This window comes from Enoplosus armatus, chromosome 8 (genome assembly GCF_043641665.1).
Source record: "Enoplosus armatus isolate fEnoArm2 chromosome 8, fEnoArm2.hap1, whole genome shotgun sequence".
In the NCBI taxonomy this organism is placed as follows: Eukaryota; Metazoa; Chordata; class Actinopteri; order Centrarchiformes; family Enoplosidae; genus Enoplosus; species Enoplosus armatus.
Genome location: NC_092187.1, coordinates 24,285,745 through 24,306,523, shown reverse-complemented (window position 1 = coordinate 24,306,523; position 20,779 = coordinate 24,285,745). Strand labels below are relative to the sequence as shown.

General features: G+C 41.2%; 1 protein-coding gene across 3 annotated transcripts; it reads right to left on the bottom strand.

Annotated features, from left to right (window-relative positions):
* Window positions 1-1,320: 1,320 nt before the first annotated feature.
* tpd52l2b (tpd52 like 2b) lies at window positions 1,321-20,021 on the bottom strand. 3 transcript variants are annotated; one of them, XM_070909744.1, is made up of 9 exons: window positions 19,796-20,021; window positions 16,510-16,667; window positions 15,704-15,852; window positions 7,745-7,792; window positions 5,199-5,300; window positions 3,488-3,514; window positions 2,990-3,031; window positions 2,166-2,214; window positions 1,321-1,553 (listed from the first exon to the last, which is right to left on the bottom strand). In XM_070909744.1, the coding sequence occupies exons 1-9, from the start codon at window positions 19,812-19,814 to the stop codon at window positions 1,467-1,469; spliced, it is 681 nt and encodes a 226-aa protein (XP_070765845.1). In that variant the 5' UTR covers window positions 19,815-20,021; the 3' UTR covers window positions 1,321-1,466. The 3 variants fall into 3 exon arrangements, with proteins under 3 accessions (XP_070765845.1, XP_070765846.1, XP_070765847.1); XM_070909745.1 differs by lacking the exons at window positions 2,990-3,031; window positions 3,488-3,514; XM_070909746.1 differs by lacking the exons at window positions 2,990-3,031; window positions 3,488-3,514; window positions 7,745-7,792.
* Between the last annotated feature and the right edge of the window lie 758 nt (window positions 20,022-20,779).

Sequence of the window (20,779 nt, the reverse complement as noted above, 5' to 3'; positions counted from 1 at the left end):
ACAGACGTACTTTAAACAGAAAAATAACTCATGCCCGTGAAACTGACCCATAGTGTTTCTTTGTTTAGCCTCCCCCTGCTTCTCCTTAAACCTCCCAACCTGATTACTACTGATCGGCAGCATCAGTGACAATATATTTATTCATATATATTTATACATATTGATAAAAGTTATGTAAAAACATTATGCAAAGCAGTGTAAAATAGTTTTAATACAAAATGGTTTAAGGTTTTTTTTTTTTCTGTTTTTACATCCTGGGGTGTTTTTAGGGTGTTACACGAGACCTCGGTCGACTTTGCATGGTTGGTTTTGTACAACTGAGATGAGATATGCACATGCATGTAGCAGTAATAGGTCTAGGAGGGGTTGAGATGTGCTGGATCCTGCCCCCCACCCCCACCCCCACCCCCCTCCAGTCAAACCCCTAACCTCTAACCTGCGAGTGTTCACCCCGCTGGCAACCGCAGAGCTGTGAAGCAAACCGGGGTACAAGTTGGAGAAGAAGGTGGGGATCCTGTGGTGACACTGGCAGGAGCTCACAGTGTGAACGCACGATTTAAGAGGAAGATAGAAGTCAGAAACTAGAAGACAGAACTAGAAGATTTAACTAGCATATAAACTACCATCTTGCTTATGCCCGTAAAATGCTCCTCCACCCTCCGTCTGCAGATATCCTGGTTCCTAAACTCTGAGTTGGGGCCCAAAAATGCACTTGCAGCAGTACTTTTTAATGTTTCACCATGGCCAGATTAACCCACCAGGGGGCCCCGGGGCAAAAATAAACTGTGGTGATTCTAAATCCATGGGCCGTACATTCAACCAATTTGCACTTAGTCACTTTATCTCAAACCAATTGGTGCACAGTGACCCTGGTGTTTTTGGGCCCCGCTTCGCCCCCTCTGTAATCCAGCCTTGTGTATCTTTAAGAAACACAGAATGATGAAGATGAAGTTTATTTTAAGAACCGGACATCTTATAATGCCGTATTAGCCTTTTGTGTAGCCAGGTGATCTGCTGAAACAGCAACAACCCGTTTATAAAAAGGTGTCTGAGGACTGCAGGAGACCAGAGAGTCTGGACTAACAAAGGGGTGAGGGGTTAACTGGGGAGGAAGAGGAGGCAGGAGGTGGTGATGTAACAAAGCAAGGTCTGTAAATTATTCAGGTTTAGACATCAACAAAACATTTTCCTTTCCCTCAACAGCGAGGCAGAAGAACGGAGGCCGTGGGACCAGTAGCGATGGGACCGGCGGGAAAAGCTCATCCCACCTCAAACCCACGAGTCCGCCTGTCAGCGTTTACAGACCTTGGGGGGGGGGGGGGGGGGGGGGCAAAGTGAGTGGCGGCGAGTCGGTGACGTGGAGGGTCGAAGGTCAGGGCTGACTCTGCGATGTGAGGTGATAACAGTACAGTCTCAGGTCGTGAGGAAGGTGGCAGCGAGGAGGAGGAAGAGGAGGAGGGATGCATTCAGAAAGGTGGGTTCTCCTGAGTGGGGGTGGTGTCAGTGGGGGAGCCGACGGCCTCCCCGTTCCCTTTGGGGCCAACAACCTTATACTGACGAAGAGGAGAGAGAGGAAAGAGAGTGTTATTGATCGACAGCGTTAACATAATGACTCTGTTTCCTGTAGATGTTCACAGACTGCATTTAAAATCCATTAGCGTGTCCCAAATCCACACTGCATGCTAAACACACGAAGCACACATGAAGTATATACTACATACTAGTATGTAGTATATACTACAAACTAGTATATACTACATACTAGTATGTAGTATATACTACAAACTAGTATATAATACACCCGGTCCAATTTGGACTTTTTCAAACAAAGCAAACCTTAGAAACAGAGTCCACTTTTATTGGTTGATTGACAAAATAACTATTTTGATAATTGATTAATCATTTCAACTATTTTTCAAGCAATAATGACAAATATTTTGTTATATTTATTATTTATATTCCCAAAAACGAGATGATTTATTGGTCTCATATAGTCTCTTTGACTTTGTTTAATAGTAAACTGTTAATTATTGGGTTTGAGACTGTTTGTCGGCATTTCTCACTTATTTTCTGACACTTTATAAACTAAACAATTACTCAATATAATAATCGTATGATTCTGGACTGTCTTGTAAACTGCTGAACACAACTAACTGTCTGCTCACCTTCAGGTTCCCCATTTTATCCTCAAATGACTTGAAGGTCGCAGAGTTCCTGCAGAACAGAGACACGATGTTACATTCACAACAGAAACGTGTTAACATTACATGTAATGACACCATGGTTATTAATAAGGCTGGTTAACTGTGAACTCCAGCCGTTAATAAAACCATAACTATTATTTATGTTCCACTAAATACATACTAATACTGTCCTACATGTTTAAAGTGTACAATATGATTTCAGTTCAAGATGATGTCACAACTAAGAAACTCACAGGGACACTGAACCAGAACCTTTTGAAATCATAAAAAGATACTGACGACAACATTAAAATTAAATTCTGTATTTCATAGCAGACATGTTCAACACATCACAAGCAAATAATGGATGAAATACACAAAAATACACTTTTCATGCTGTCACAGACTGAAATTCTCTTATCAGTTAGTGTTTGAATAAGATTCACAAGAATACAAAAGTTGTAATCGGATCAATTAGCTATTTGTTCCACTGAGGTTTCATCTTCTAAACAGGTCTTAGCCATGAAACAGATCTTTTTTTAACTGAAACATAAAAGACACCTTCTCATCCCGCACAATGCGAGGACGGTGCACGAAATATTGTGTCCACTCAGTATTTTATTTAACATTTACTCAACTTAAAAGAACCTCATGGGTAAAACGTCTGGCCACAGAGTCATAAGAAGCACAGACATGAACAGATTATCAACATACAGACAGAGTGATGCAGTAATGCAGGTAGAGGTAACGTGTTACACTGACAGGTAAACTGAAGCAGAGGCGAGCAGGTCTGAGTGTTACTTTACCTCATGGCGGGCATACTTATCGAGTGGCGAATGGAATAGTTGCTACTTTGAAAGCGTTAAAGAGAGGAGACAGAAGTGCAAGTGTTATAAAGCAAGCAAGCAGTGACACACACACACACACACACACACACACACAATATAATGCAGTTGATACACCAGTTAAAGGCTCTGTTGGCAGTCTTTAGTCAGCACTTGCCACAAAGCTTCATTTCTCATTCACATGTACTTTAAACAGCAGATTTCACTCAGAAACTAAAGTAAACTTGACGTGTTAATCACTGAAATGCTATGTATAACCATCATCAAAGTAATAGCAAAGCTAAGTATCTATGTGCTGGGGAAAATATACATTAAGGGAATAAATAATAGAGGATGCAATGTTTTTAAAAAGCAAAAGTATCAACAGCAAAGAATGGCAGAGCTTCTCCTCTATGACGAGTTACATTTCCTTCTCTTTAACAGATTTCAGGTTGGTCTGACAGGACATGTTAGTCTTACCTAAAGGAATTAGAGAAAGGTAGAGCTCTGCAGATCAAACCAAGGCAGCGATTAAAAACAAGAAGGAGAGAGAGCGTGAGCCAAAAGCAGCAGCATCGGGACACGAAACCCAAACCACAACAGACGACAGACGACACACAGCAGATACAGCCACGTTGTCAGCTGTGTAACTAAGGAGTTACGGTTAAGTGACATGGTTTTCATGTTTCCTTATCTTCATACCAATGTGATTTAGGGTTAGGAGCCACTGATGGAGGCCTAACAAGCTGAAATGTATTCAAATTGAATTACTAAGTACAAATTAAATGAATTACATCACTCCTTAGCAACACAACCTGCACTGACAACTGTATCAAGGATCAAAATAGGGACATTTAGGACAAGAAATAAATTAAATATGAGAGGAAACACGGTGGATGAACAGATGGAAAGCAGGCGACATGCAGGGAAGGACACTGCAGACACGTAAACAGTAAAGCCGGTGAAAACTGCTGAAATATGATTTTAGTGGGATCTACTGTATGAGAAGCAGCAGGCACGTATCACCTCCTCACACACACACACACACACACACACACACACACACACTTGCATGGAGAGCAAATGTCAATGTGGGTGGATAGATGGAAACATAAATATAATTATAGACGGTTGTGTAAGTCAACAAGGCGCCATCAGACAAGAGACAAGTGAGATGTAAAGGAGTCGGTGGTTCGTGCATCGTCACCGAGTCTATTTGTTTTTCCAGACGTACACATTTTCTCTCTCTCACCCCTCAATCACACGTGAGGAGTTGTTGCTTTGTTCCTTTACTGAACCTCGTCTTGTTACTCATGTTTTCTCACGTTTGGTGCTTTAAGTCTGACCTGAGGGAATCTTCAAAAGACCTCTGAACAGTTTAACAGAAGCAACATAAACACACAAAGTGTGATTTCAGGGTGAAAAGAAGAGGTTCAGCACATTACAGGGATGGTTCAACTATTTTAAAACAAACCTAATTTACTAAAGATGCCAGTTTATATTCAAGCGGCTCAACTTTAAATTTAGTGAACTTCACTTCACTGATGTCTGATGCTAAAAGATATAAATGTACTTTGAACAGATGGAAAATAAATGAAATCATGTTGAACCACCCCATGAGTGAGAGTTAGTAAAATGACCTTTCAGGCTATAAAGCTGTTAAATAGACAAACAAACACTACGGTCTGTTAGAGTCAGTCCTGCAGACTATCTACAGCTAAGGTTAGAGCAGAGAATCTGATCACTGGTCAGCTTGTTGAGACAAATTCAGTGCTACAAGAAAAACAAAGAGCTGTGGACAGTGTCACAGTAACCAAATAATTCAGCTGGCTTCAAAATGATAATAAGTATGTTTATAACCCAGTTATGATCATATTCAGGATGTGAAGTTAACAGAAGACAGAGAGCTCGTCCTCTTTGTCTCATCACATCCAGCTACGCTCTTATTTCTGAGTTAACTTCACATTTGAAGCTGCATTTACTGCTCTGCTGTTTTCTTTTCCATCTTGTCAACTGTAATGGTGAATAAAATAGCTCCATATTAACGGTGTCACCCTGTGCATCTGTATTATGACCAAATGTTTTGTATATTCTGGGTTTGGGATCTTTCTCTTTCAACACTGTCCACTCAGCTCATTTGTTCTTGCAGCCTGGCCAGAGCGTCTGCCATCTTGGCTCTGCTGCGTCGTACCTCATGTCGCCCAGTCTCTTGCTGATGACCGTGCCCACTGTGGTGAGAGCTGCACTGGTCTTCTGCCCCGCCTGGGAAAGAGTCTCCTGAGTCTTCTTGTATCTGCAGAGAGGAAAAGAGAAAGAGGGGGAGGAGGGAGGGATGGAAGGAGAGACGGAAGGTGGGAACAGGAGAATGGAAAGAGAACAATGGAGAAAAGAAAGGAGGACAGATGGTTGGAGTGGAATGAAGAAGATGTGGGACGACAAACAGAGAGAAGAGAAAAAAAAAGGACAGGACAGGAGGGGCGGAGGGGTGGATAGAGGAAAGAAAAAGATGACAGACAGCGAGCAGAAAGAAAGAAAATGGATGGAGCGACAGAATGAAGAAAAAGGCAGATGGATGGGAGAGGGGAGGGACGAGAGGGCAAAAAAGACAGAAATGAATTAGACCAAACCATTTGACCGCAGCGAACACAAAAGCTAACAGTGATTGAAGTTACTGCTCCGTAGAAATGAAGAAGCACAGTATTCACCACCTCAATGGCTACTCACACAGAAATACAGTCAGACATCCTGGGAATTTAGGCCACAGCAAAAAGGCTGCGTATCAAAAGAATATCCAGCAGCCTTTTCCTTTTGTAAATGTACCAACGTGTGTGTGTGTGTGTGTGTGTGTGTGTGTGTGTGTATGATGGCCACTCTGAATTTGACAGCTTACGATCATTTACAAAACAAACATCCGATTCTTTCGATCCTTTTTTCAGCATCTGCTGTATTAGAGAGGAGTTTCAGCACATAGACCAAATGATTCCCTGGAAACACCCCCGAGTACAGAAGCACAGAGAAACCCATCAGTGTTAAAAGGCAGGAATGATTCAGCATGTCCCACTGCAGCCAAGGGCTTGGGATGGTGATTACTTCAGTGCGATGGACAACCCCATCTCTCTGGGTGTGGTTATATATCACATATCACAATACAAACAGTATTTTCTGATGCACATTATAAAAATGCAACTATGACAATGTGTTGTATGTGTTAAACAGGATATTTTAACAGGACAAAGTGGATGAAACGACAATCCAGCTGGAAGTACAACAACTTACAGTTCTTCAACAGAGCATCTTTGTGTACAAAAGCTCAGCAAATAAACTTGAGGAGGGAATGTCAAACTGTTTCACAACAGTGGCTGTTCTGTGTACCAGGCTGGGTGTGGTGGATCATGGCTCGGATCATAAACCCCAGTGGGCTGCTGCCAAATACGTCTTAAGGTAAAACCCAGAGAACTCAGGATGGAGGTATTCAGATCTCTAATTTAGACGATTAAAATCAATGTGCGAGTTGTGGAAAAACATTTTCATGTAACTATTTTTAAAAGGGGATGTTTTGTTTGAGCTGTTTCAGGTTCAAGATACTCTGAATCAGAGCAAACTAAATAAACATGTATTCAACCAAATGGAGTCCAATACAGCCTTCAGCAAAAATCATTTAGCAGACTGGTGTGTTTCCCCTGAAGCCGACAGGAAGAAGTTTTACGTGTTGTTTGATTTCATTCAAGCTGAAATTCAGTGCATCATCTGTGACATTGAGTTGCTACAGGCCTCTTTGGTTTCAGTACATTCCTGTTGTCTGCAGTCTGCAAGAGCTCCTGTTTACTCTTAACATGTATATTACATACTAAAAACTAACACGTTAAGCTTTTAAGGCCTAGGTTAGTCTGTCCTTATGTATGCAGGAAACGATGGATTCGTGTGCAGACTTTTCTGTTCCATCAGAGAGGTATCGACCTTCTCTTCTCACCCTCAGACAGAAAGCCATTAGTAAGTGGATTTCCTAAAATGTTTAACTATTCCTAGAAATATCTGGGAAGTTGGCCTGACAACGGGAATCCACCAGAGAGACAGGTGTGGTCAGACTACACCTGCTAGTATGTGCATGCACACACACAAATACCCTCAAACAGACAAATGCTCGGAAATATGCACCAACTCAAATACATCCAAACTGGCAAAAGCTACCAACAGGCTGAAATAAACACTCCCTCACTGGCTGTTTGTATGAACACACACACACACACACACCTTGGTCAAAAGCCAACATCATCATCAACTGAGGCACTCAAACACACATCAAGTCTCAGCGGCAGAAGGTTCACACAGGTTGAGTAAATACAATTTTGGAGATAAGCTGGTGTGGCCGAGTACCAACGCACACAACTGTGTCCACCAACATGGCCGACCTTCCACACTAAAGCAACACTTGCTGAAGTATATATACACTATTTCACCATTTTAGCTGAATATAAAATGTATAACTTGTCTTTAAAAACATGTTTGGTGTCTTCAGACATAAAGCAGAGAAACATAAATACTAAATTCAGCCACTAACACAACTGAAAAAAGATAAAAATATACTGCAACACCCTCACCACCACAGCAAAAGGAAAACAGAAGAAAAAGGATGGATACAAGAGGGAAAACTCCCCAAAAACAAAGCCAAACTTAAAGAAACCTTAGCTCATCTACAAAAACAAAACAAGAACACAAAAGAGAAAGGGGTCAACTCACGCTTCAGATCGGGCAATGTCATCCAAAGTGGCTGAGGCAGACAGATATCTGAAGACACAACAGCAGGATAATGACACAGGGGAAGAGACACACACTCACAATATAGTACAGTAAAGCACAGTAGATCACAGTAGAGTTAGAGAGTTGTTTGTCATTTCCAACTTCAACGCGGACTCCAAGCGTTTTACTGGCTGGATTTTAACATTCAAACGAAGTTGGTGAAGCTTTTTCTTCACAGGAGAAATGACAGCGTTAACAACATACAACACAATGTAAAATCATAGGAGGAATGCCGACAAACATTTATATATTCAAATGATGAAACAAGACTTTGAGAGGTAGAAAATTAGGTGGGTGGAAAATTAATGAAATTAGATTTTGTACTGCAGGATACTGAATGTGACCCACACAAAATGAGCTCAATGGGATGGGAAACTGTTTGCTCATCACCAGAGGAGAATAATTTGTTTATCTAAACTGCGGAAGAATAATGCCAGCTTATGAACCCAACATGCGTTTATATTTATTTTCAATATTTACAATTGCATAAAAATCTGCTATAATGGAATCTGATTGCAGCAGACTTAGAACTACACTAATACTGTTATTTTATTAACTCAGCTGTTCTCACAGGTGCTCTAAACACCAACACTTCCTCCACAATGTGGAAAATATACCAGATTTCTGAGCTCCAGCTCAATGGAAAATCTTCCCTTCATCACATTTTCTTAGTGTAACAACACCAGTTAGGTAAATAACTAAAACAGGGTAACATGGCATCAGGTAAACGTCTCTCTGTATTGATTAAAAAAGTTTGATCCAGACCATTTTGTCCCATGACTTTACCACCATTGCCTACCCTTGCTTAATCCTTAGTCTTTTTATTTGTTTTAGCACTTAAATTTGTAATCTACGCTGACTCTTAATCAGTGGTTCCCAACATAAAGATCAAGATCCCCACAAAAGGTCGCCCAATAAATCAGAGGTGTTGCAAGGTGACTGTAACCACATTTCTTTTCCCAGTAAGTATTAGGCAACAGCGCGTTGCTGTTCGACTGGCCTGATGAAAACTACATTACTGTGTTACACATAACATTTTAGCAAAATGATGCTACAGTACATTGAAGTACACCTTGTACCTTGGAGATGTTGTGTTGGCTCACTGTGGAGGTGGGAAAATACTACAACGAAGCAGATGAGGGTGGCTGCTCTGATGAAATCATTTTGAATTCATTGTAAAAACTACAACCAAACTTCTCAAGCAAAGTGTCAATGCGCCATAGAGGTGTGCAGTATTTGCAGATAGCAGGAACTGATTTCCCTGCAGATCCTTCTGACTCAACACTACAAGTAACTGTGTTCAGCCAATTGTGTGTCTACACTGTGATAAGAGAGCTACAGGAAGCTGTGACGGCAAAAGGACACAGAAACACACTGTTAGTGGAAAAGCTGCATGTTGATGCTTCAGTGTGGAAAACAGTCCCATAGTAACTCTCAAACACCAAACAGGTTAATAGATCAAACACCAGATAGCACCGTCTATTCATGATTAGAGACAAAGCAAACACACACACAGAGTCCTGCCTGTACCGTATCTAGAAAAGGAGAGGAAGTGTGTTTGTGCCGACTGCTGTGTCAAACAATAGAGCAGATAAGGAAGCACAGCTAAAACACAAGAGATTCATGTGCTGGAGGCTTTGATCACTTTAAGATCCCAACGCTGTGAACGTCTCCCTCAACACAGCCAGCAGTACAAACAGCTTAATAGTATTTGTATATTCAAGTGGCTGCAGACACATGACCGCTTTATACAAGAAGACATCCTACAGAAGGACAGTGGTTCAGTCACATTCCAGAGATGTAAAACTGCCACTTTCAGCTAGCGTGCATGCAGTCAGCGGATGGCAGACTTTGACACACACACACACACACACGTTATCTGAATGCAAGTTGTGACTGCTCACGTAAAAACCAGAGAAGGATCTAAAGGTCTGCTAAACAGGATCAGTATCAAAATTCATCTTTGAACAACAAAGAAGTTGCTGTAATCATCCAATGTCACGTAAATCTAGAGATACATTTGACTTCAGCCTGATGAAGCCTCGGACTAAATACTGAAAAAAGATGTGATATCTAGACAGAGAATAAAGGTGTCTTCAGCAGAGCGATAAACAGTTTGTACTGTGGTGGTAACACTGTCTCTGTTGGTCAAATTAGCCTTCTGTTTAACAAATCTGGCTCACACTAAATCCTGGAAAACCCAAACAGGAAACAGTTTGAATTGGGGCAGACTTCAACAGATTCACAGAATACAAGTGTAATAGGATTCTTAGGTCAAAGGTGAACTCTTCTTCTTAAATTTGTCAGTCATAAGTGAGAGATGGAGCAACTGTATGCAGGCTGGTAGTGTGACTGCACACTTTACATTTTACATGCTTGGCAGAAAAAGGAAAAGCCAAGAAAGGTACAGCTCACAGTTGGACTGAAAACGATCTACGACAACCATCACTGCTCAGTATCCAACATGCTAAATAATAAAATAAAGGTGACCTAGCAGCTATCAGGGGTACATTTACTACCCCGGTCCAGCACTGTTACAGTAACGGGAGACGGCTCTGCTCCACACAAGGCCAGTCTCTATATCGTGACTTACATCAGCACAATGCTGCTTACAGTACAGCACAGTGACTTCATGCAGACCAGCCTCGTCACAGTACACCGTCTGTCCACACTTCACTGTTGAACTGCTGTATTTGTCTCACAGCAGGCAACACAATCATTTGAACAGAAACAGGGTTTTTGTCTCCTTTACATTTGGACGTTCGTGTGTAGAAGTTTTTCTTTGTCAAGGATTTATTTGTATGTAGAAAGAGAAGCGATAATTAGTAGAAAATACTACATTGTTGGGCGAAATACGCACACAGCTTTAGGGAAGGAGGTGAGACCTACTTTCTAAATTGTTATTAATTTCCCCAAGCTGTTAGATTTTTATTGTTATGTTAATAAAGCGCATTTTAAGTGAGCTGAACATCGAGTACAACAGCTGACTGACTCTCTGCACCCACTCTAGTTTTCATGGCAACACACTCTGAGGCTTTGTGCCTCCAACGTATTCATAATTCATAACCCATTTATTTCTTTGTTTAGATCCGTTCGGCTCTGCGGACCTCATAACCTCTCTCTCTCTCTCTCAACATCTGACTAAGCAAAACACCGTCTCTTTCTCTTCCCCTCCCTCCCTCCACCTCTCTCACATTCCTTTCCTCTCCTCCCACTTGTTCCTGCAGCAGCAAGTCTGAGCTGCCCGTCTGGTCGCCAGGCACGACCAGGGCACACGCATGTGTGGGTAAGAGATACAAACACACACTCTTCCTGTACTGTACTCGCCATTGTGTGTGTGTGTGTAGGCCTAAACCTAGAATAATGCGACTGCCTGCCTGTGTTTCTGCCTTTTTAAGCAAATATGTGTAATAATCCACAATTATTCTGGCTGTGTGGGTGAACACATAACTGAAAATCCAAGACGAGAAATGTGAGGGCAGACGTGGATGTCTACTTCTGTGTGCAAAAGTAGAACAAACACTACAAACCAAGACCGGTGCACCTGCCGCTGTTTGTGAATGTGTGCGTAAAAGTCCTGAATATCGTCAGCAGTGTCACCCTGTCAGGTTAGGCAGCCTAGCTGAGAGAGCTCGCCAATCCAGTTCATTTCAGAAGCAGCCACATGGAAAATTCCATTAGCTTCAGACCTCACAACAGCAGCAGCAGCAGCAGTTTGGTGGAAACAGGCAGAAAACTCACTGATGTTTTTCTTGCCGACTACAGAGATTGGACTCCTGGGGAAACCACCTCAATAGTTACTGAAAGTTTACTGAAAGGTCAGACGTACACGGTAAAATGAGTTCCCCTTCTGTTAATGCCAGTCAGGAGTCTGTCTCTAAATATTAAGCTCATTTTCTTTGTTTAATTGGTACAAACTGGTTCACTTGTTACCTGCAAAACTGCAATATTGATGCCAATATGAATAGAGCTATTAGTAATGAGGAGGCAGCTCCAATTCTTCAGTATTTCTAGACATTACAGATAAAGCTGTCTCTTGGTTGTGTTAAATCACTAACATGGCCATGGATGGATTACTGAATGGGTCATAATTTCACTTTGTATGTCAAAGAGCATCTGTCCATACCAAGTTTGATTTATTTGTATTAACCTATATTTTGGATTGTATTCCTACATAATACAGCTGCACAGTGTATACCAAAGCTACAATGAGTGTGTTAATATCATCAAAGAAATTTAAACACGTTTGATAGCAGAATAGCTCTACTTCAACAAAATGTGCCCAGAGGCCATGAACATGGCTAATTACTGACGCGCATCAGCTCAACACTGGTTATTGTATCATTAGATCATTACTGTTTTTCTATTGTGGGCCAATTGATTTTATTTAGCCAGTCAGGCCTCAGGCTGAAATCATTACGTAACGGGCAACCATTACCAGCGTGTGGCTTAATGGAGTCTAATCCTCGTCACATAAATGGTCAATGTGGGGGCATCAGACACAACAGAATCTTTCTTCGTGACTGGTGCTGCGGTGCCAAAAAGGCTAAATGACCACTGGGAGGCCCGATTATAATACAATAAATCCTTGACTTTTAATTCTAAACCTTTTTCTGCATAAAACTCCTCGTCTCATCGCTAAGAAAAGTCAAATGCAGAACAGTGTCAGTTTTCAACAGCGTGTCCACCGGTACTAAAAGCAGAGAGGAAGCGTCGGAAAAAGCTTAAAATATGGAAGAACGTGTGTCATCACTTCTGGATGGAGGAAGAGAGGACACCTGACCTCTGGGGGGGGGGGGAAGTAAAAAAACAGACGGATGATACTGACGGGACAGAAAACTGAAGAGAAAGAAAGAAAACCAACAGTCAAGGGAAATGAATAAATGATAAAGTGATATACATGTATATGATGAAGAAAAGAAAAGTGACACATCAGTATAAGTTCTATACATTAGTCTCAAACTTATTGAACCATCTCAACTTACAGCAACAGCTTAAAATAAATATGGTTATCAGACACTAAAAAGGTGAGTCAGAGGCCACAGTGGACAAACACAGATTCGGGGGAATCAGTTATGCAACAGGCTGCAGCGGTTAGAACCGAGACACACACCAAATCCCACCTCAGTGCTACAAGTCTAGCCACACATGCAAAAGGCCCCTGACAGCAGCAGGAGTACTGATCCCGAAGCTATCAAAGTAGGTTCCTCAAACCCAGAAAAGCTCCTAAACATGGTCAAAGACTAGGAAATCCATCAACTATAAAAATGTACCAGAGACATTATTACAGTTACAGGAAACGCCGAGTTCGGCATTGTGAAATAGAATTCACAATTCACAATTCACTTTCTCCAACAAAAGTTCAGCAGATTAATGCACACTCATTTAGAAGCATCTCATTCAACATGAGCAGAAAGAAGAAACAGACTACAGATGAATGTTTGTCTTCCTAACACAAGTTAAACACCAACTGTTGAAATGTGAGTGTTATCACACATGGTTAGAAGGTGAGAGCGGAGAAGGATCCACAGTGAGTAAAAGTCAGAGCGTGAGAGAGCAAACACAGCAGAAGCTCCCAGACATCACCGGCGAGCGAGCGAGCAACAAATAAGTGAACTCACAGATCCAAACTGGTAACTCTCTCATTCCACTCGCCCAGTTTCTCAGAGGCTCTCACATAGCTAGAAACAGAGGCATGAAGGTGTTACGCTGTAGAGGCTCGGCAAGGACTCAAAGCAGGCTGGCTCGGAGACTCTGTACTGTGGTGGCTTTCAATTAAGTTACTGACAAAACGTGATCTTAAAAATGTAAATAATAATAATAATACAATAAGAATAAATGATCTTTTTTCTTGCTGTCATTAGTTAAGGTCAAAATACTGGCTGTCAGGGATGTGTGTTCACTGAGCAAAGAGCTAGCATCTTAAATCACAAAGAACTTATGCAAATAAAGTCCATGTTGTGCAAGTGAGCAGATCTGCTCATCACTAAGAGCAAATTGCAGACTCAGTGCTTCACCTTCGAGGGTGATTCACAGAGGACAGCACACTGAAGCCTTAAAAGGAACGACCTCAGATCTGATCTGACATTTAAGGATTAAAATCCTTCTTTGTCTGACTTGTTGGAGCAATCCCATGAAATCTGCAAATAGTGACTGTGACAGGTGATGGTAATAAAAGTATTTAGGATACTGGAGCATTCAGTTTTTAGTTGGGTCAAGTGTACTGTAAATATGCCGGTGTTGACATTTGTCTCCATGGCAGCAGGCCAAGACCTTTTTATGTTAACTGTTGGGTTCTTCCACTTGTTGTAAAAGGCAGTATTTCGTTTATTTTGTTGGTGTTTACACAGAGATATTCCTGACTGTTAAAGTGTATATTAACCCACCAGCTTATGAAAACTCAGTAGTCAGGAATTGGGGTACCACAATTTTGTCCATATGATTCATTTAAAAACATCATAGATGATTAAGTATACAGTTTAAATCAAATTATTATCAATGTGTAATGAATTTGAGGAGTCATTTGTCCTGTATTCCTCAGATAGTAGCCAGAGCCAACGTTATTCAAGAGTCACACCCGTTTAATCCTGACACATTGATGAGGGCAGACTTTATATTCAATAAAGTACTAACAAAGACTATGAATACCCATCTAATAATTTGCATTACCACCAAATGAATTGTGAAGCTGAATTGTTGACTTGTTTCCTAAATGAGGCAACTGAAAATACCAAGTAGATCAAATGAAGGGTTAAGAGACACTTTATGAGTCCCTGAGGACAGATACATCGGCTTCATAATGAGTTAACATGGAGCGCAGTAATCATCTCTCTTTCCTGGAAAAACTCAGTAATGGCTTTCAGCAGTATCATTTTACAGAGAAGTTTGTGCTCATTAAGATTCTTCAAACCATCTTTTCCCTGCGTGAACACCTCCTGCTGAGGTCAACAACTACGGCTGCTCATTAATCATCTGTAATCATATCTTATCATTTTAGTGACTAAAATCAACTGGCAAATTACATTTTAAGGCTTTAACATCATCAGATTTTGCCAGTTGATACAGCGGCTGCAGTATCTTTAAAAACATGATTATTATATATCTGATATCGCAGCGCCTTCACCTCTGCTGCAGTCAAGGGAAGCCGCCTCCGTTTGATCTGTTTCAAAAGGTTCGCAGTCATCCTGTATAATGTAAACCTCTGCAGAAAAAATCTAAAGATACGTCTGAAGCCAAGATGCGTCACCACAGGATGGGTCATTTTGTGACTGGCTCTTTCTGATAATGCCGTTACCATCAGAGGACGCCTGCAGGGAGCGCTGATTCAAGGATCGGCCCACTGAACTTGAAATGTAACTTGGGGTAAGATTTTGTTCTAAAAATGTAGGAAGCGTCTAATCTTCCTCACTTATTTCTTAAAACCAAATCGTAAAAATCTATTTTCCTTGTTTTCTCTCATCTTGCTAAACTATTATTTAATGTGGTGACCCTCTTTAAAAAGGGAACCCTGGGTACCACCAGACAATGCATTTTTCCATAGAAGCTTTCTAAAAATCCAAAACATGATGCCACGGTTTTCTGTGCAAATCCTAAATTAAAAAGGGGCATATTCTACTGTATTGGACAGACAAATTACAGCACTCATCTTTTTACCAGGATAAAACATCAACAACTACAGCGCTGACGAGGTGACTAAGGCTGTGCTCAGATTGACATGCAGGGCCCCCCCCAAAAAAAAATCTGATAAGCCTTCCAGCCAACTAGGTGCTCAGGTAACAAAGGACCAAGTGTTTGTTTGTATCGCTCTCTCCAAGAACAACGTAATATCTGAGGGACTACTTTATGTAAATGTCTGTCTCATCTGTTGTGTTGAAATGATCCAGTCTGATTAATACATACGCGTTGGAGGTCTGTACGTCTTGCCAGCTCTTGGTGAGGTTCTGCTTGAATTCATTGAGCGGGCTGAGGCCGAGTTTCCTCTTCAGCTCTGCGGAGTGTCTCTCTTTGGCTGACAAAACCTGACGCAGGGTGTTGATCTCCTCCTCCACCTAAAACACAACAGACCCACCACAAAGAGTTGAGTCTGGGGTTTCCTCTTCATTCATGGTGCTCTACCGAACTACAGCTCTTTTCTTGCACAATACCTGGACCCTGCCACCGACATATTCTAAATTCTAAATGGAATGCAGCCATCATTGTTATAATTACAGCTGTGCTTTCCTGCCAAACTGTCTGCTGTGACACGGGCCTGACTTTTATTGACTTTTATTCCACCTCAACAAGTCAACTCAAAGATATTTATAGAGCACGTTTAAAAACAACAACAGGTGTTGACTTGAATAAATGAATCAGACAAAATTAACACTTTTGTATTACATATTAATAATTAAGTGGATTAAACGTTACCAGCGACGACTTAAAGCTGCTTGCTTAGTATATCTACCATCCACACTTATTCATTTCATTATGATGCAATAGGAGAAAATCCATCAGGGAAATAAATGCAAAGGTTGTGATTAAAATTGAAGCGCATGAAACAATCAAATCAAAAGCAATCAAATGTTGACATTTGTGAAGCTTTAACCAGTAAATGTTGTAAACAATTATTGATGAGTCACTCGTAAATGAGGTAGTTACATCACACGACTACTGTAGCCTATAGTTGCATGTAAGCATCTGGTGATTTCGGAACATCTGGGTCCTACCTTGCTGAGCTCAGTGCGGAGCTCCTCTGCCTCTTCCTCTGTCAGACCAGGTGGAAGAGGGTTGACCGAGTTCCCCACCGCTCCCTCCACCGGCACGTCGGACAGGCTGTCTGAAGGCTCCACAACAAGACCCTTGTTAGGAGAGTTCAGGTTGATATCTGGAGCGACAGGAGAGAGAGATATAAGAAGGAGAGAGGTGATGGGATAAAGGGAAGACGAAAAGGTGAAGAACAGCGTTAATGGGAGAGAGAAACGTAAACAAATACACAATTAGATCGGCTGAAAGAGTGGTTTACTCAGATGATCCCAAGTATCTATTTCACACACACAGAAACTGAAGCCAGGAGCAGGTTAGTGTTGCCAGCAGGAGATATCCGACAGGAAGAGAAAGTGGCAATTAGCAGAGCCAGGAGTTGCACTGCACTCTGGGAGAGTAACTTCAGACCCTTCCATCTGAGAACCACTAAACGTTTCACTTTCTGTAAACAGGAACGCCGCGATCAACTGGACCCGAAATATGAATACAAACAATAGGAGGAAGAAACTATTCCCCCCGAAAAAAAAAAGAACAAAACACAGCCATAAACTATTCTTGTGTAAACTTTAATTCATCCAGAGATAGTGGACAGCACAAAAGTACCAGTTTGAACACTGAAATCAGCCACTGTCTCTATGTCAATGAGTTCATCTTGCATCATTCACCTGAGGACGCCATCATACTTTTGGCAGCTACAGGAGGTTGGCACAGCCAGAGCTGGCATGGAGGACACAACAAGAGAAAACAAACTGGAGCCACAGCCTGAAACACTGGGTAGAAATAGGCTATATGCAGTTATGGTCCAACATTCAAACTGAATTTATTCCAGTGGATGATCCTATTATGAAAGCGAAACTCACACCTTGCGTTGCTCACAGAGACACCGGCGAACAGGCCATGTTCTGGAGTGTAGGACTGTCAACCTTAGTCTCACTGATTCAAGCAACAGACTAATTTTAGCATCTTGTACTGAGAGTTTTTGTGTAATCCCCCCCCCGGAGATCAATCAAGTATTTCTGATTCTGATGAAAGCAACACTGAGGTCACCATTATTCCCTGATTCACAGCGCAGTATCCACGTCTACACGATTGATTGCACAACACACCAGACAACAATAGGACAAACATATAATGGTGTTGCAAAGCACAAAGATTAGCATTATCTGCAGGTAGCTCTTGTGACGCTGTGTGATCCAGAGTCTCAGCAATAACATCCGCATACACGCTGGCGAGAGATATGACGGCTCCACCCTCAGAGTATATTGACTCAGACCGGCCCACAGAAACAACAGCAGCCAGGTTAAAAAGAGACGAGGCTCACATGAGAACTGAGAAGGGGGGTGACTACAAAAAAATGACTTCTTCCTGGGATTTAGACTTATAAGAAACTTTCAATCTCAGATATTCTTGTTGTGAATTTCTTTGATTTCCTACACTGCCCAGAATACCTTCTGACAACAGACTGAGTCCAAGTTCTGCTGCTTTCAGTAAAAGGTTAGTTGCTCATAGATGTCGTTAATAGCTTCATCTCACATTTTTTCTAGCGGTCTAACAAGTCTGTAAACACTGAGGCGTGTATGGGTTCACAGCCACGCCCCTTATGTAAAAACCCAGCCTTGCTGCTGCATTGCATCCTGGTCTATTTCCTGCTGATATGGATGTAGAAATAAGTCTCTGTGGCACTTCTATGATGGATCTCTCCCTGTATGATAGTTGAATGTCTACACAAAATAGCAGCTCTGTAAAAACGCTCTTGCTCTTTGATTTAAACTGACTGCAAATCTGACAGCTATTGTCAGTGTTTTTTCTCTACTGTGTTTGGCCCATTATTCACAGGAAAACAAAACAATTATCACCACACATTAAAATGGACAACAACAAAAAAGCAGAGGCACACCACAGGCACCTGCTAATGTTATTATACACTGGCAGCAGTGTCATGCGAGAATGCATCAGTCAGGAAAAATCCCCGGTTCAACTCAACAACTCCTATTCTCAGGTTTCACAGCATCATTTAGGAAACAGGAGATTTTATTTGGACAGACATGCCCTAGATCACTCCAGTTTGTCATACTTCAAGACAGACAAATGTAGGCAACCTTAATCACTTCCTAAAAGAGCTCATCCCGAGGCACAGGAAGCCTGATACAACACGACATGTCTATCATGGCCGCTCACTATTACAAAGTACAGGATACAGCCCTGGAAGTCTCATTAGGACGTTCCCACCACAATGACCCAGAGATGACAAATGAAGGCTTCAATGCTGCCTTTTACTTTTTTATGCCTTTTATTACATAAATCTGCACATTTGTACATATTTATATTCTCTATATTATACTCTATATTATATTTCTTGTAAATGCCTGTTTACTGCCTTCAGTACAGTAAGTATCTCAAATCAAAAAACAGTCAATTTGGCAAAAAGGTGAACCTGGTCAGGCAGGGTTGTATAATGATAAAGCAGAAGCCCCAGTATCTGTTTGGTGAAGTTTCTACTTCTCTAACCACCTAGATATGGTCTATCAGAGGCAGCTTTGTGGTCAGCTGAAGATAGAAGTCAACATCTGTCAATACAGTCAATAACGTTAAGCAGCAGCGATAGCATGTTAGCTACACGGCTGAATGCTCAGTTAGTCAGCAAATTTGCCTGTTGTTTCCTAATAAAGTGTGATTAAGATTGACTAGACTGACATGTATGTATTCAGGTAAACTGGAGGCTAAGGCAGGCTGGTGTTGCGTTTTGGGAAGCCACCTGAACAAACTGCTAACACTTGTTTTAGCTGACATTAGTCAATTTGTTTACAAGCATTAAGCTCGCCTCGTTAAGATCTGACGGGTTTGTAAAATGTCTCCAAGTCTCACAGAAAAGACGACACTGTTCACTTATTAATTGAGTTAGTGTCAGCCATATCAAATGAAATGATGCTGGGAAGTTGGTGACATTAGTAACACGATCCTCCTGCCTTTCCTTCTTCACTTGCTGCTCCTGTCCCTGTCATTTACCAGCGGGCCCGTCTTGTCCTCACGACTGCTCGACTATCAACATCTATTGGCTTTAAACAAATCAAACTTCCAAACAAACAAATTTAAAACAAAAGGATAGAGCTGCTGGCTACTTCACGGTGGATTCATTTATTACAGCCGTTGCCTGTCTGGTTAGCAAACAGTTTACGCCTTCCTGACACTAAGCTAACAGTTAAGCTACACGCTAGCTAACTTGCCCGCTAAGCTAACAATTAACGTTACCTTGACTGGCGGGGTCCATGGCGTCGAGTTGACAGAGCTGGAACTCCTTTCTTTTTTTTTGTTTAAAGTTAAACTCGACTGGTGTGAAATGTGGATAGCAGACTGGTTCAGTGTGCGTCCCCCTTGGTGTGTAGAAATCTTCCTGGTTTTAACGACTGCACCCACTCAGAGAAAGTCGTCGACAGGGACAGTCTGGTAGCTCCAACCCAAAACAGTCCGACAGCCAGCTCAGCTTAAACGACTCTGAGCAGCTAACGACAACGACACGGGCACATCCGGTGGGGAATTTCAGAATAAAGACTACGTGATAATTCTGCCTAATGATGACGGTACAAAGGTCTCTCTATCTCCATAAACATGTAAATAAATCTTAAATATCCTCATATGCTGTGTCACCAAAAACATATTTATGCTTTCTCACTGAACATAGACAAAAAGTATTCAGATCCTTTATGAGGTAAAAGTAGAAATACAATAGTCTAAAAGTGCTCCTTTACAAGTTCCTGCATTCAAAATGTTGCTTAAGTGAATTAATCAAAAGCATTGATTATGGAGAAACATTCCCTTAGAGTGTCATATTAATACATTGTATTATTGGATATTATTACTTAATGTTGTAATTTGTCAATGTGTAGCTAATTTTCTTTTATTCACCACTGGCTAGTTTAATGATAAAGCACTGCATCATATTTTCATATATATTAAGATCCTCTGTGGTCATTTTCTCTAGTGTTGCACCACTGCTACATTAACACAGACAAACTGTGCACACATTTATCATATACATATATATATATATATATATATATATATATTCAGATTTAATCGAAAATCTATGCCTACAGGTTTTGTTGCCTTGTATGCTGCCTTTAACATAAAATAATATAATACAATTATTATTATTATTATTATTATTAGTGGTGGTAAATTCTATTTCTTAAACACTCGACTTTAAATATACAGTGACCTGAATGTTTAGATGCC

Bases quoted from the DNA above. Each gene is read 5' to 3' on its own strand.
- tpd52l2b (XM_070909744.1), bottom strand. The intron at 5,301-7,744 runs GTGAGTTGACCC...TCCTCTCTGCAG, and splicing joins GACATTGCCCGATCTGAAGC to ATACAAGAAGACTCAGGAGA. The intron at 3,032-3,487 runs GTAAGACTAACA...CTTTCAAAGTAG, and splicing joins CCTTTCTCTAATTCCTTTAG to CAACTATTCCATTCGCCACT.